We start from the raw sequence: 15,559 nt of genomic DNA on the forward strand, positions 1-15,559 counted from the left end.
CTGCACAGATCACAGGGCAGGAAAATTGAAGCGTTATGAAGGGTAACCGTCTCTTATTTCAAATGCATACAAAACTTCTGGTTGTTTTCCTTATTGAAATAGTTCATTAATGCTTGAAGGGAGTCTGAACTGTCTGGTACTAGAAAAATATGTCCCCAAAGATTACCTAGAGAGAGAGAGAAGGCTACAGTTGGAAGTATTAGCCTCTAGTCCCATCATGCAGCAACTACAATATACCCTGAATGAGCCAGTCCTTAGCTGAAAGGACATGCAGGAGTGGGGGAAGACTCAGCTCCTTCGGAAGCCATTGGTACTGGATACCATCGAATTGGATCTACCAAAGCAGGTTGGTTGAACTAGACCATTAAGCTGATAGCGACTTTGGGCAGCATTCAGGCCACGTACCACAAGGACAGAAACCTGCATGCTGCTTCAGCTGCAGAGTGACCGAGCTCCACGCTGCCAATGCTCTTCATTCTCCTGGGTCAGAAGTACTGCTAGACTCCTCAATAACTTGGGTACCATAATAAGATGTCTGAACATAGCACTGTCCGAGTACCACTATACACCAACAAGCATCTATAAATACCTGCATGTTGTTCCATGCTTACTGCAATTCAACCACCTGTAGCAAAATTGCATTTACCAGATAAAGGAAACGGGCTGGATAAGTTAAGGAAAACTAGGAGATATCATCCTTCCATTCTTTGCAGATCATCTGAGCTACTGAACATCATTATGAAGACGTTCCTCCTTTCAGCCTGCCTTTAAATCCCCAACTTGCAAATTTATACAGGGTGTGAAAAGACTCCTGCTAGGCCTTTTATCTTCATGGATCAGCACTTCCCAGAAGGTTTGCCAGTCAAATGTGCCCTCCCCAACACATATTTGGCCTGGCCCCTAGCATCCTTTCACAGGCATTTCAATTGATGTCACTGATCTCAGCTCAGCAAATAATCCTTCTAATCACTGACAAGAACAGAGGCTGCAGCTCAGCGTTGCTTAGCAGGGCTAAGAGGAGTACACAGTAATAAAGCATTACTCTAGCAAGTGAGCTTGAAAATACCACTGACCACACACAGGCAACAGCTGCAATGAACAAGAAGGTGACATTTTTTTTTAAATAAGGACTGTTGTTTTGGTCCCTCATCATTGGGAGATCATTACAAAGCCAGCACTGTACCTATGAACATCCTGCACCCTGGCATGACTCCATCTTCAGAGCTGTACCATGGCACAGTATCTGGGCATGGCCCCCAAGGAGGTGGAGATGCATCGCCTTTGTATAGTAAGGCACCAGGAAACACATAACATGTGCAGGGAGCTGCAAAGCATTCTGTATATCAGTGTCTGGGAACTTCCAGCATAAAGACATAACTGTGTTGCCTTTGCAGAGAGCCCTGTGTCCTCCAGGACTGAAATGTCACCACATCATTTTGAGAATACAACTCCCAGGGGAGTGAAGGAAAGGAGTGCTCCTTAGATCGTGGGTGGAGCTGTATTCCTCCACAGCACTGCATCCAGCTGGACTCCTGTGGAAAACAACTTTTTGAATCATGCAATGGCTAGTCACTGACAGAACTTGTTCCCCACCATCACACAGCCAGCAGATGCCAAGAGTCCCAGGGAAAGGCATGGGAGAGCTGGGGGCTCCCTCAACCTGCCCAGCCCCAGCACCAGGGCCACTGTTCCCAAAAGGATGTCTGAGGATTAATTATCCTACAAGGGGCGGTAAGTAATAACACTCCTTGTGGAACAATAGAAGCTATCTGGTTACCATGACAACCCAGCTTCACTTGTGTGCCTTTTATTCATTGCACAGTCCCTTTCCCAATCACACATGATGCCAAAAAATGCCTTGCTTTTCTTACCAGTATCTATGTCCAGAGCAGGGGTAAGACACAGCCCTTTCCCCGGGGCATCTGTTACACAGAAGAATGATGCACGTAAAATCCCTTCAGTCTGGAAACTTACACCACATGAGAACTCTTCTGCTCCCTAAATGTTTGTTCTTTAAGATGGTTCTGATTTTTTAAGCCCTTTTTGCAGCTGCTTCACTGTGGTGCTTATAGATCTTGATCTTGAGTAGGTTCTCACATATAGCCACTTTGTCCCTATTCCCCCACCCCCACATATGTAGGAAGGATGGGCAGGAGATTATGCTTGTCACATCAAACAGGGCCAGGAGGGATAATCAAAAGCCCAGAAGTGACATGCCTTTGCAATATAAACAGGAGCATGGCATGGACAGTGCCTGGTGCCCAGCCTGATTACAGCCATACCACAACCATCAAAACACTCAATGTCCATCAATAGTGCTGCCCAATTTCTGCAAGATCCACACCAGCATGTGGACGAAGGTCCATGCCAGGAAACCTGCTCTCCCATGCACCCCACAGAGATATTATTGTTGCTGTTTCTCCCCAGCCCCGAGCATACACATTTGCCCCAGCCATCCTGCAGCAGAGGGAAACAGGTGTTCACCGGAGAGGGGAGAGCATCACATTCACATGGCAAGGGTTGAAAAGTGTTGCTAGGAGAATGGCTACTAGCCTAGGACACAGCATGCCTGGCCACAGCTGCTCACAGCAAGTGTATGACAAAGCACTTGATCAGCCTTTACAGTCCATGGACACATCTCCATCAGAAGATTCATCCTGAACCAGCCTCTGCAGTGCTCAGCTACCTTCTCAAGTCTACAGAGGAAAATCAGGGCAGTTGTTACAGGTCAGCTGAGAACCAAAACCCTCACTCCCTCCCAGTTATGTGTGTGCAAGCTGGGTCTTAAGCTACAGGCCCAGACCCCAGATTTTTCATGCTGGCTCTAGCAAGGAGAGTGACAGCTGGTTCACCACATAGGAAAATTCAGATCTAAGTTGAGATCGGAAAAGGAGATGACTCAAAGTTGAGCTCTGCCCTGACAGGCAAGATAGATCGAGGTAGGTTAAGCCATCTGGCTCTTCTAAGTTGAGCCTAACCTCAAGCACAGCTACCCAGTGCAATGGGGACATATGTCTGTACCTGAATTTCTGATTGTACGCACTGTCCAGTGTCAATGTTACTAGACTGAGGTGTAACATGCCATGCAGATAATTACGGTAATGGTGGGATGATAACAGAAAGTCTGCAAGAGAAACTGTTCCATATGAGAACCTGAAGGTTCATGGTTGGCCCTTCATCCTGGGTCATATCAACATATGCATTCAGGATTTTCAAGCAGTTTAGAAACCAAAGCGACTAGTCAGATTGTCTCACTTCCCCTCCTCCCACCATGCAACAGCAGAATAGCTGGTGGGCCACAGAAACAGGGCAGGAGAGTCCAGAAGCAGATAAATAGGACAGGAGCATTGGGAGACCAAGGTTTTAATTGACTTGAACAGCAAGAGCTCTAAACTGGCCTAGGATTCTTCTGCATGGGTCAGGAACTGAGGAATAGGACAGCTGCTGCCAGGAGGTCCCCACCAGCCTTCCACTCCACTCAGCCTCTTGGAAAGGAGAGGAGTTTGGAGGAAAAGCCTCTGGGCAGGAGGGAGGAAGGCAAGGTTAGGCAATGATCAGCACAATCCATGTCCTCTGCTGGGTGCTAAGGGCTTCTGAGAGAGAGATAGCACAGGCCTGGATGTGTACCCAAACCATGACCAAAATAATTAACAAATTTCACCCCAAACCATTGCTATCTGAGCAGATAAATTTTTTCTTCTCAGTGGTATGAAAAGCTCCAGTCTATGAATGCCACCCAAAAACAGACCTCTATTAGATGCCTCCCTTTCCAGTACAGTTCTCCAAAGAAATGCCAAATTACCACCAGCAAGCATGAAAACCCACTGCTTTTCAACTTGGCAGGCACAGGCTGACTGTAAAGCCACCACTGCCTTTGTGTCAACCGAAAAATACAACTTGCATCTACTCTTTTAAGGCATAAGCGTTAATGGCTTGGAGAGGTGGCTGTGCAACCAGCACAGAAGGATAAGGGATGAGGATCTGCTCTGGATAAGATGCCACCAGCTCCAGAGACGCCAGCAGAGATCCTCCGTCCACATGTTCACACATAACACCATGGAAACTTCAGTGTGCCAGTATAGACACTAACCCTACTAGAATTTACCCCACATTAGGAAGTGAACTACTTCACTGAAGTCTTTCAGCATGTCCAACTACATCACAAGTACCACCAGCAGGGGTAGGTGTACACCACAGAGATCCCACATGCCAGTTCAGTGAGTTCAGTATTGTTTCAGCCTAGGGCTGGGCTGAGGCTGTGGAGACAACTAACAGGCAGTCCCAGTGACACAGGCCACTCAATGGGTGGAAGGAGTAAGGCTTGGACTGAAACCAGTATGCTGAGAAAAGACATCTGGAAAAAAACCAACTCATTTCTTATTGCCCAGTTAAGTGTTTGATTTTCTTTTTCATCACACTACACGTGGAGAAATCACCTTTGAATTCCTTATGCTTTAGTGAGGAAGAATTCTGTCTTAAATCAGAGTTCCCATCACCCCTCAAAATTCTGTGTCCAAAGCAGAAAAAAAAAAAATACTTTTTCAGTACCAGACAAATGTCACTCTTCCTCCAACAACTTCCCAGCTGCAAGGAAGATCTGTAGTAGAAGGTGAAGGAAGCAGCGATGTGACTACCCTGCTTTTCAGAAGTGCACCCTGAGATCTCAGGTGGCTCCAAGAAGCCCTTGTCTTGGAAGCACATCTCAACCAGAAGATGGAAGAACAGTTTATTAGGCTTTTTTTTTTCCTTTCCAAACTTACCATGTTGACTTCAGAGATCTGGTCAATGCTGGAGATATGGATGCTCATTCCCACTGTGACAGGGTTACCTGAAACACAAATGGACTGGGTTAGGACCACATTCAAGCCCTCCTCCCTTATCTGCTATTAAAGAATCACCTAGAAATGCATGGATATGATTTGAAGCAGCCTCATATTCCCCAAGTATCAAGGATTTCGAAGTCACATGTGCTCAAATGATTAAAGAAGACTAGATTTCTCTAACTGCCAGCCTTACAGACTCACCCCTAGGAGTAGTGCAGCCTAAGCTTGATTCTTTAATTCCTGGAAGTTAATTACCCCCTCGTTATACAATTATCTCTGGTTATTCCAAATAATGCCTTCAGAGACCATCAGTAGGCTCCCAGTGGGCTTGCATAAGGTGTTACTGATTGACCATACAAAGAACATAGCAATCAAGCCCATGTAACACATGGGCAGGAAAGATATTCCAGCTCACTCCTCCATCACTCTGTCAGCTCTGAATGCTCAGTCTGAAAACCCCAAGTGAATTTTAATACCCAAGATACCAGACAAGTAGAGGGACCAGATCCATGAAGTGAGAAAGCAGTATTTGTATAGTGGCTTTTCAGAGCAGAGCAGCGCTTGGATTAGAGAACAGATCCTCCGTTTTACCATGGGCATCAGGGCACACATCACTCCACATCCTCTTGCCTGCAGCCACAGAGCTGTGGTAGACATCTGTGCACAGGTTTGCTGGGAAATTCAGATATTCCCTTACCCAGTGACCAAGCTACCCTCATGCTGCAGTAAGTGCCACTGACTGCGGCATGCAAGATGAGCTTATGAAGAAACACCACACAAGGGCAGCCACAGCCAGACCTATTGCCCTCTCTTGCCCAAGCGCAGCAAGAGCTGTATTACTACTTCCCACAAACCTGTAGAGTAAGGGCAGAAACCAGCCATTTCAGCCAAATCTTCCAGATGTGTGGGCATCCCAGCTAGATCCAGATTCATACCCAGCTCTGCCTAAGCCCCTCTGACTAGCAGCTCCCACAGCCAGGCAACAGGACAGCCCTTTCAGTGGGGTTTAAGCCACAAAGCAGTTTGCAGAGATACACATCCACTACCAAAACCAGCAAAAAACCTCCTGTAGCTTAAGATGGAGGTTCTGAATGCTACCCCTCTCCTGTCATCCCCAAAGCCAGAGCAAAAACTCAATCCCACCACAAGCAAAGCCCCTCTTCTCTCACATGCAAGGTGGAAAATGATTCCTTTCTAGTACTGCATTGCAAGGGAATGGTAAGCAGTTATGCCACTCAAGTTGTTAACTCTTCCATGGACTCGTTAGTAGATCTAAGTGCTGAAATATTTACAGATAATCATGAAATGGCTTAGAAAGTAATTAGGCAATTGGGGGAGAGGGGATAACCACACAACTGGAAATGAAGTGATTTTTTAATTATGTGTTACCAGAAGTAGGGAAGTAGTGTCATTAGGGCTGCCTTGTGATTGGGTGTACTGTTAACCGAGACCCTCTGCTGCAAATTAAGCAGCATTATCCTTTAATGGAATATGAACAATACTGAAAACATCAGAATCAACAACTGTAATTAGGCCCTGCTATGTAAATCTCCTTAAAGAGGCAGTGCTCTTCTCCAGCACTCCTGGCTCACTGTCAGGGGTGCTGGAGGCAGGGGTGTTCAGGAGACCTTGCAGAGCCTCTGAAAATCCCTACATGGGCACACTCCTAGCTACATCTTTGCTGTACTGCTACATGCATCTTTCACAAGGGAACCAGGTGGGAAAATAACCAAGAATCATTCTGGGGAGAGTTGATTCTCCTGCATCCTCCCTTGTGCCAGAGGCCGACAGTGGCACAGGAAAGCTTTTAAGGAAGTCTCACTTTGGTAGTTTGTCTTTTTTTCTGAAATCAGCGCCTTATAATAGAAGCCACAGCAGGAGGAAGTCACCACTGCCCTGAGGATCTTGCAGACTAATTGGTTACAGAAGGAAAGATAGGGCCATGCGCAGGGCTGCAGCAGGGTTGGGGAGAAGCCATCTCCCAACTCCTGAGCCTTTCTGCCAGGCAGTGTTGTTTCCTCCAAGAGTTGCCCTACTGCCTGCTTGGCTTCCAGTCTGTCACCACCAGTACTTGTGTCACTGTGGTTATGTGTCCCCTCCTGCCTCAGTGCAACAAGTGGTTCTTCCCCCCACTGCTGTGTAGAAGACCCACTGAAATCACCAGGCTGGGTGGTTATAGCAGGGGAGCACTGACAGTGGTGATATACAAATATTTGTCAAATACAGGGTCTATCCAATCTAATCTATCTGTCTAGACATTTATGCTGTGTTCATCACCATGGTATCTGAGCGCCTAAGGTCATGCATTGACTCAGTGTCAGAGCCGTGGATAAGATCCAGACCTCCCGACTCCCAGATCCAAGACCAGGGCTGGAGTGATCAGCCACACTACTCCCCATCAGCCTGGGCTCAGCTGCACCCAGCTCCCATGTGCACTCAGCAATGTTTCTCTTGACCACTCTGAGCACTTGCCAAGACCTCTACACCCCATCTATCATGGCAAGTGGGAGGCTCCACTGCCCACTTGCAACCCCTGGGGTGTGTGCCCATCAACCCACAGGCAGAAGCACATGACTGTCATACAAACACTCCAAAGACGAAAGTATGCAAAGTCCTGCCTTTACCGGACCTACTCTTAGCTTGATCACAGGGAAGCCATTTCACCTTCTCCATCCCTGTTGTGAAGACTGGCTCACAGTCTCCTCAGGACAGGGATGCAAGAGCATGTACACAGCTGACAGGAAAAGCATGCCCTACCTCTTACTGCAGCCAAACAAAAAACTAGACCGGCTGGTGTCCAACATTCAGGCTGTAAGTAGTACACAAAATAAACAAAGGACATCAATTCTGCCAATGTTAATAGCTTCAGGCAAGAGGGATACAAAAGTAGGGTATTTAAAATATGGGATAACGTCATCTGTAAATTTGTCCAAAAAGGCAGAACTCTGCATTTGTGGATCTGAGACAAGGCAAAAGAAGAAAACCTGATATTAAAAGTCCACATGTTTACCTGTGCCTTGCCAATGGGTGCAAAAAACCAAACCTTCTCCCCTTAAAGAAAAAGCTTATGCCTAGAAAAGGTTTGTAAGTAAGATCACGAGTGAGGGAGTGTGAGAAATTCTGCCACTTTCACCAGTGAATGGCACTCTCACACGTCCCTGTTTCTCACCAGCACTGGAGAAATCACCAACATTTTGTCCTGAAAGTAGTTTGGTGCCTGTGAAAAATGTACTCAGGAAGTTGGAAGGGAAGCAGACAAAAGAGTTATAATAAAACCTGTCCTTTTTCTGCAAGTGATACTTGTCAAATATAAAAACAGTCAAGGTAGAGAACAAGTTGTGCTAATTGCAATATTTTCCCAGCAACCAGTTATTACTTTCACATTTTATTTTATAATGCTTAAAAGCCCCAGAACCTAGAGTCATGTTGCTACAGAAGTAATTCCTGTGGCACAACTGCAGAGGAAAGGTCATGTTTCCAAGCCTGTGTCTGCCTGCACTACAAGCCAGAGGTGATGGTAGCCTGGATCAGGACATCTCTTCCAGATCTCAGCCTAGCACCTCAGTTGCAGAGAGCAGGGAAGACAATAGCACAAAATTCAGTGTAATAGGTCTTCAGACAGTGGATGCTTACTTGGGCAACTGCCCTGTACTAAGGTCCAAGCTGCCCTCTCTTCACTCCTACCCAAGAAAGTTGGACTAGAGCAAGCCTGGGTTTCTCTGCTATCAGATCTCCAACTGCAATACAGACACAGCCAAAGAGACTCAAAAACAGTAGGCAGATAAACAGAGCTTACGTAATATTATCATCCACTGAAGCCACACCATTTTTATGAACTACAGCCAATGCTTTGAGGAGTCTGGTTCATGCGTTTCTGACCACGTGAACTTGACAATGCTGGCAGAGCCAAGGCTTGCGGTTGCTAAGGGACAGGCATCAGCCTCAAACCTACCCTTTAGCCTAAACTACAGGAACAAAGGCACTAACAGGGATCTTGAGAGGTTCCACAGCCCATATCTTTCATGGAAGCAGACCAGAGTTTCTTTAAACCACCAGTGTTAGAAGTTCCACGGCTCCCCTGGACAGTCTCTTCCTGCATTTCACTGCACTGAAGGCTTTTTCTAAATATTCAAACTAAACATTCTCTGCAGTGTAAATGTAGTTTTGTCTCATTGTTTCCCCCCCAATGATAGTGAAAGAATAAATCATCCTTCCTTAACAACAGCTTTTATGTACTGAGAAACCATTACACCCTTGTCCCTGCCCCACCAATACTGTCTTGCCTAGATTAAATGCACCTGACTTCTTCAACCTCTCCTCAGAGGTCATGTTTTCTAAAGCTCTGACAATTAGTGCTGCTCTCCTCTGGCCTTTTGCCAATTTGTCTACATCTCTATTTTAAAGCATGTTATCAAGAAACCAGCCACTGAAGTAAAGATGACATGTCACCAGTACAGAGAAAAGAAAAAGCAACCTCCCATGTACAGCATTCTCATAAAACCACAGAAGCCTCTCCAAACCCACTGCACCCATCCTGGGAGTTGCTCACTTTGTGTAGGAGGTTAGAGATGTTAAAGGGGCAGCCTAGCGCTTGCCATTAGAGTGCATCACGCATGCAGGAAGAGGGAGTGCGCAGCACTGTCTCTTTTGGACAAGAGGGAAGATTACTCAAGACATCTTTGTGCAAGAGCCCCAGTGTTCCCTGCTTGCACCCTGCCTGTGGCATCACCAGTCTGAGATCCCTGCAGCAGCAGGAAAGCTGCTTTAAGGTCTTCTGCTGAGTAAACAAAGCCAACCAGAGAAAATTAGAGGTTTCAGCCACTAAACCTACATATAGGTCTGTGTCTTACCCTGCAATGGTAAATACCCACAAGCATAAGACTCTGTCCATGCAAAACCCTGCTCCTCACCCCCAGCTCTCCAGAAGCCAGAGGACAGCAATGGCACTAGAGCCCAGAAACAGCAAGTCCCAGACAAGGTTGCCCTGCACTGGCTGGCAGAACTGTCTCTGCAAACACAGGGCAATACAGGCAGGCATGAAGAGGGCAAGGTTTGCTGGTATGTGTAGCTACAGGACTGCACTGCCTTATTTGCATGTTCAATGACCCCCACACCAAACAGGATCAGCAGTTAGGATATTCTCAGGCTTGCCAAAGGCATGACCAGCACACAGACTATAATTTTACTCCCAGGACTTTTTCCCTCAGTCTTATCCCCGCTTTCCTGAACAAGGGAAAACTGTTTAGTATCTACCTGCTCTTTCTGCAGAAAATGGTTTGCCTAAGCTGCCTGCCTCTGCTTTGTTCACAGCACTGAACCTCAGGGCACCCTGGCTTTATGTTTACAACTTAAAACCACGACCCACGCCACTGCTACATACAACGAGTTGGTTATACAAGGGCTGACAGACATGGTTAGTTAGGAGGCAAGAGCTCCCAGGTAATCACAGGTGCAGAAGGCAGCACATTCAGCACAAGGCCTGTCACTAGCTGAGGAGCTGCTGCCTGGATGCAAACATACAATCTCAAGAAATCCCACTCTGTCCCTCCCAAAACAGATATGCTTGAATAATTTTCAGCTGATGGACTAATTAGTCCTGGGCCATAGTTTTTTAAACCCACCCAAAAGATAACTCAGAGGCCAGCTTACTATCAGGACACTCAAATTCACTGTGGAGTCTATACCTAACCCCCAGGACAGGGAGAATGGAAATGCTTCTGGGTTTTCACCGTATAGGAGGATTGTAAGAGGAGTTCACAAATTGCTATCTGCATAATAGCTGTGCTCACAGATCAAGACTGAGACTCTGCTACAGCAGTTAATAGGATAACGTCTAAAAGATGCCATCCCAGCAGGCTACACAAGCCAAATAACAAAGAAGTTTCCCAACACTAATTTTCCCATTCCTTTCCTTTTTTTAGCTTAGTTCAAACTCAGTAAGTGTTAACATTGCTTCAGGAGCAAGAAAAGTTGACGGTGTATCATGAAAGCAAAAATGTTTTGGGAACTGCTTTCACCCAGCATCTCTGATTTGCAGTGACATCTAGAATTGCCGAGTTCAGCAGGGTCTCTTAAGAACCTACTTAAACTTTTCCAACAAAATCTAGGTTTAAATATGCATTAAACACCCTCCAACCCTTTTTCCACTTTTTTTTTTTTTACACTTATTTCCATGACCTCTCCCCCACCCACAGCCAATGCTGTGCACTAAGCTTGCCAGGCTCGGCACAACAGCCAGGAACAAACACATTCAGAGGCTGTTATCAAAGCTTTCCCCCCACTCTTAGCAGGTCACTCCATGACATCGTGATTTAAAAGACCAAAGCATACCATGACCTTTCACTTTTGGCCACTGTCATACGTTACGAGAAAGAGAGATGGTCTCATGGCAAGTCAGCAAATACAACATTGCCTTCTTGTCTGTGGGGGAACAGGGAGTATGAGAGACTTGCTAAGGAATCTCCTCCACATGAAGCAAGCATGGTATTTTCGAGCTGAAAGACAAGGCCCTGGTCTCCAGAGCATCTGGGGCTGTCAATGGCTACTACTTCCCCACAGATTCATTGTTCTGCAGGGGCAGGAGGGATATTTACCACCATTGATTCTCATGGAGATTGAAGCTAGTCTCCAAGTAGGCCTGGCAGAAAACAGTCTCTTTTGCCTGACAGGTTTCCTGCATTTTGCCATACTTCTTTAGGGAGTGCTTGGCACTTTTCAAGCCACTGAACCTGTGCACAGAACAAGATTGTGCCTAACCTTGCTAGGCTTCCCATCCATCCACATCAGACCAGACACAGCAATACCCTGTACAAGGAGGCTAATGAGGATTTCCAGCCTGTACCATTCTGCTCTCCTGGCAGCCTGGCTTTTCACCTCATCCAGATGACTGAGTTTGCACTATTCATTTAAGAAGGGGGAATACTAGTGACTTCCCAACAGAAATGGAAAGTTAGAGCAAGGTCTCACCAAGATGGTGATATCAAGGACAGCACACAGGTTTGATGGAACATCTAAGGGAGGGTACAACCATAGCATAGCTCTTGAACAGCCCTTTGGAATATCCAAACACTGAACAAGTGAAGAGCTTCAATAAGAGACAGCTTTTCCTCCAAGCAAGCGATGAGGTCAATTCTTCAGCAAGGAGCCAAGAGACACAGCACTTGCAGAGCAGGCAGAACTGACCACTCAAGTACTGCTATCCTGTGATGCTCTTTGCAAACACACAGGTTAACCTCGATAATGGCAGCCACGTTTCCAACATGTTGTCAAATGAAGCTGTCCCTGTAGATCTGAATAGATAAAGAGGATTTTCTCAAGCAAGCTGTGCCTGCTTGTGAGCCAGTGCTGAGGGATCCTTTTGGACTGTTTTAGGGAAAGCAGAACGCTAAGAAGCACAATCTGTGAGGCACAGTGGATTACCTAATCTATCTCATGGGTATTTTTAATGGATTAGTAGGTATTAGAGTGGGATATTGCAAATATCCCATGGAAATTTGGAAGTGAGAGAGAGCAATCAACTGGCTGCAAAAACAGTGTAAAGGTTGTCCCAGAGGTATTGAAGGATTACAGAGGAAGCTAAATCAAGGTTGATTTTAAAAGATGTTGGTAGACAGCTACCCAAGCTGAATAAAAACAAGGTCTCAAATGTACAAGCTTAAAAATGGAACAAGAGAATAGACACCAACCCTTACAGCACCTGTACTACTGGTAGACTCAGTTCAGCAAAGCACCTTTACACACACACAGGGCTTTCAGCATTAAGAAAAATCACTAACTACTCAGAATACCATCTGTTCTTGGGAGAGGCCTAGGTCAATATTCAGGAGACACATTTTTAAATCTGTTTCATCCTCAGTGATGAAGACAGTCTTCCAAAGTCTTCCGTATGCATCTCTCTTTCCTGGATGATGCACACTTGGTAAGGTTACAGCAAAATGAGGGGAAAATAAGTTCCCAGGTTTGTCAAACTGCATATTTGCTTTCATTTGCAGACATACTCAACTGCATCACCTTACCACACCTGATCGTCACCAACCTGGCACCACCAGTGGGTCCCAACCAATCAACCCTTTAAGAGTGACTTCACCAGGAACACCAATTCCCAACTACCATCCATCCCTTGAAGTAGGCAACACCCAGCTCAGACCACAGACAGTTTACTTTGCAGGGCTGCCACAGCCATCGGTTGTCAGAGCAGGGTGGTTGCAGAAGGCAGATCCAGATCTGGCCATCAGGAGATGAAGGTAATGCCCTGACCTCCTGGTGCACTGTGCTGCTAGAGCAATGATTGGTCACCTGTCCTCCCCTTCCAGGGACATTCCTCCCCATGTTCTTTAGGGCACCCACACAGATCAGCTCCCTGGCTTTGCAGTCTTCAGGGCACACACTTTGTGTTTCCTTTTACATCCCTCCCTGCAGAGGGGGGCACGTCTATGAAACTCAGGAGGAGTCCAGCCCTTTTGATTTTACTCAGGCCCTCAGAGCTCACATTTGCTCCATCTCCTCACAGCCATCCTGGGCACTTCTCTGCTCTCCCAGAGCCATCAGCACCCTCCTGGTCCCAGAGCCACCACTCCCCCAGCTCGGGCAGGCTCAGAAGCTTTTAGCATCCTGCTGCTTCTCATTTCCTAGCCCACTGCCTGTTACCCTGCTTTTTAAGGCACACAGAAGAGGGCAGATCTTCAAAAAGGATTGCACACAGACACTGAGTATTTTGAACCCCATAGGTGAATGTGCAAAAGGGAGCAGGGTATTTACAGCTTTCCACCAGAGCAGACTCACCACAAGCCTCAGCACAGACAGCTGCCCCCTCCTGCCTCATCTCCAGCTCACCAGGTTAGTCTCAGAGCAGACCCACACCCAGGGTTCCCTTACAGCCTGGAAAACACTCTTTACAACACAAAGTGCTGGATTCCTGCACAAACTCCGGTGCCACAAGGTCCACAAACACACACCAATTTTTAAGCAGGATTAGGGCTGAAACCCTCGTGCCAGGACCCCCACAGCACCATGACCCTCCTGCAGCAGCCCAGCAGGTAGGAGTGCAGCAAACTACCCATGGAAACCACAGCACCATCCCCCTACCTACAGACAAACACCTCTCAGTAGCAGAGGTGGAGCTATATTTGGGACATCCCATCCCACCTCATCCCATCCCAGCACTTGCTGGGGACTGACACAGGATCCAACCACCCAGCTCCCGCCCTCCACAGGACCCTCCACCCACCTTAGGTGGGGCTGCCAGGGTGGCACACAGCTGAGGCCATTTAGCAATTTTTCCTGCATACCAGCTGGCAGCTGTGGAAATTTCTCCCATGTTGCCCATCAGCCTGTCTCCCTTCTCATCTGCCCACTCAGGGCACAAAGGTCCTGACCCACCTTTTCAGTGCTGGGCTTTTCTGGCATATTACCAATAAACATCTGCTACAAGGAGAAGCCTCTCTCTTAAGTGCACTGGAAATATCACCCCCAAACAACTGCAGACCTGGCCTGTACTTGGGTATGTGACCCGTCTGGGAAAACACTCTCACACATTACCAAATCCTGAGCCATCTAATCCCCTTAGCTGAAAATGAGCCAAACCAAATTAATTTAAATGGGTTAACACAAGCTTCTCTGTTCATAACAAATCCATTACTCCGTCTTGGAAGTATTTGTAACAACAACAAAATATCTGGACTTGTCATTTTTATCAAAGTGACAACAAGAAGGTGTTTTCCTTTTTGTCCCCGTTTTCAATTTTTAATGAGTTAGCCACACCTCCTCATCACTGTTTAAGTACTCTTGTCTTTAAAGGATACCACAGCATCTAACTCCTGGATTGAATCCGGTCAAATATGTGCAGCATGCGGGGAAAAAAGAAAAGAAACCAGATGGCCGGGTTAGGACATGCTAAACTTGCACAGATAGAGAAATCAGGGCTGGGACATCCAGGAGCAGCAGGGGACAGCCCTGCTGTGGCCCCCTTGCCATACCTCCATGAGATGATTTTTTGACGGTGCTGGAACGGTCCTTCATCCCCCAACACAGTGCAAAGTCAATGGCTGGGGTCTCCAAGGGAGAGAAGGTCACTCCTTTCTTGTTACATCTGTCAAGTCCTTTATGGAGATATAGCCCTTTCCCGGTGCCCACCTTATCCTTCCTGATAGAGCCTGCTATTAGGGCTTTTGTTAATGCTGAGTTCAGATGCCTCCCACCACCACCTCCCCATACCACACACCCAGTCCTTTCCTTACCCTACGAAGGGCATGTGGCCCTTTGGCTCAGCTTGGAGGCAGAGGTTTGGAGTCTGTGCTGGTTTTGGCTGGGACAGAGTTAATTTTCTTCATAGTAGCTACTATGGGGCTATGTTTTGCATTTGTGCTGGAAACAGTGTTGATAATACAGGGGTGTTTTAATTACTGCTGAGCAGTGCTTACACAGAGTCAAGGCCTTTTCTGCTCCTCACATTGTCCCACCAGCGAGTATGCTGGGGGTGCATGAGAAGTTGGGAGGGGACACAGCTGGGACAGCTGACCCCAACTGACCAAAGTGATATTCCACACCATATGATGTCATGCTCAGCATATAAAGCTGGGGGAAGAAGAAGGAAGGGGGGGGATGTTCGGAGTGATGATGTTTGTCTTCCCAAGTCACCGTTATGCGTGATGGAGCCCTGCTTTCCTGGAGATGGCTGAACACCTGCCTGCCGATGGGAAGGAGTGAATGAATTCCTTGTTTTGCTTTGCTTGCATGCG

The 15,559-nt window shown here is 46.8% G+C and overlaps 1 protein-coding gene across 2 annotated transcripts in view; it reads right to left on the bottom strand.

Annotated features, from left to right (window-relative positions):
- The window catches only part of LOC103895674 (gamma-aminobutyric acid receptor subunit beta-4), a 79,615-nt gene that overhangs the window by 46,614 nt on the left and 17,442 nt on the right, over positions 1-15,559 (bottom strand). For both annotated transcript variants that reach the window (XM_009275353.2, XM_009275352.2), the window contains exon 3: positions 4,761-4,828. In XM_009275353.2, coding sequence (XP_009273628.1) covers positions 4,761-4,828 — 68 coding nt within the window. The remainder of the gene's footprint in view (positions 1-4,760; positions 4,829-15,559) is intronic.

This window comes from Aptenodytes forsteri, unplaced genomic scaffold (genome assembly GCF_000699145.1).
Source record: "Aptenodytes forsteri isolate BGI_AS27 unplaced genomic scaffold, ASM69914v1 Scaffold143, whole genome shotgun sequence".
Lineage (NCBI taxonomy): Eukaryota > Metazoa > Chordata > Aves > Sphenisciformes > Spheniscidae > Aptenodytes > Aptenodytes forsteri.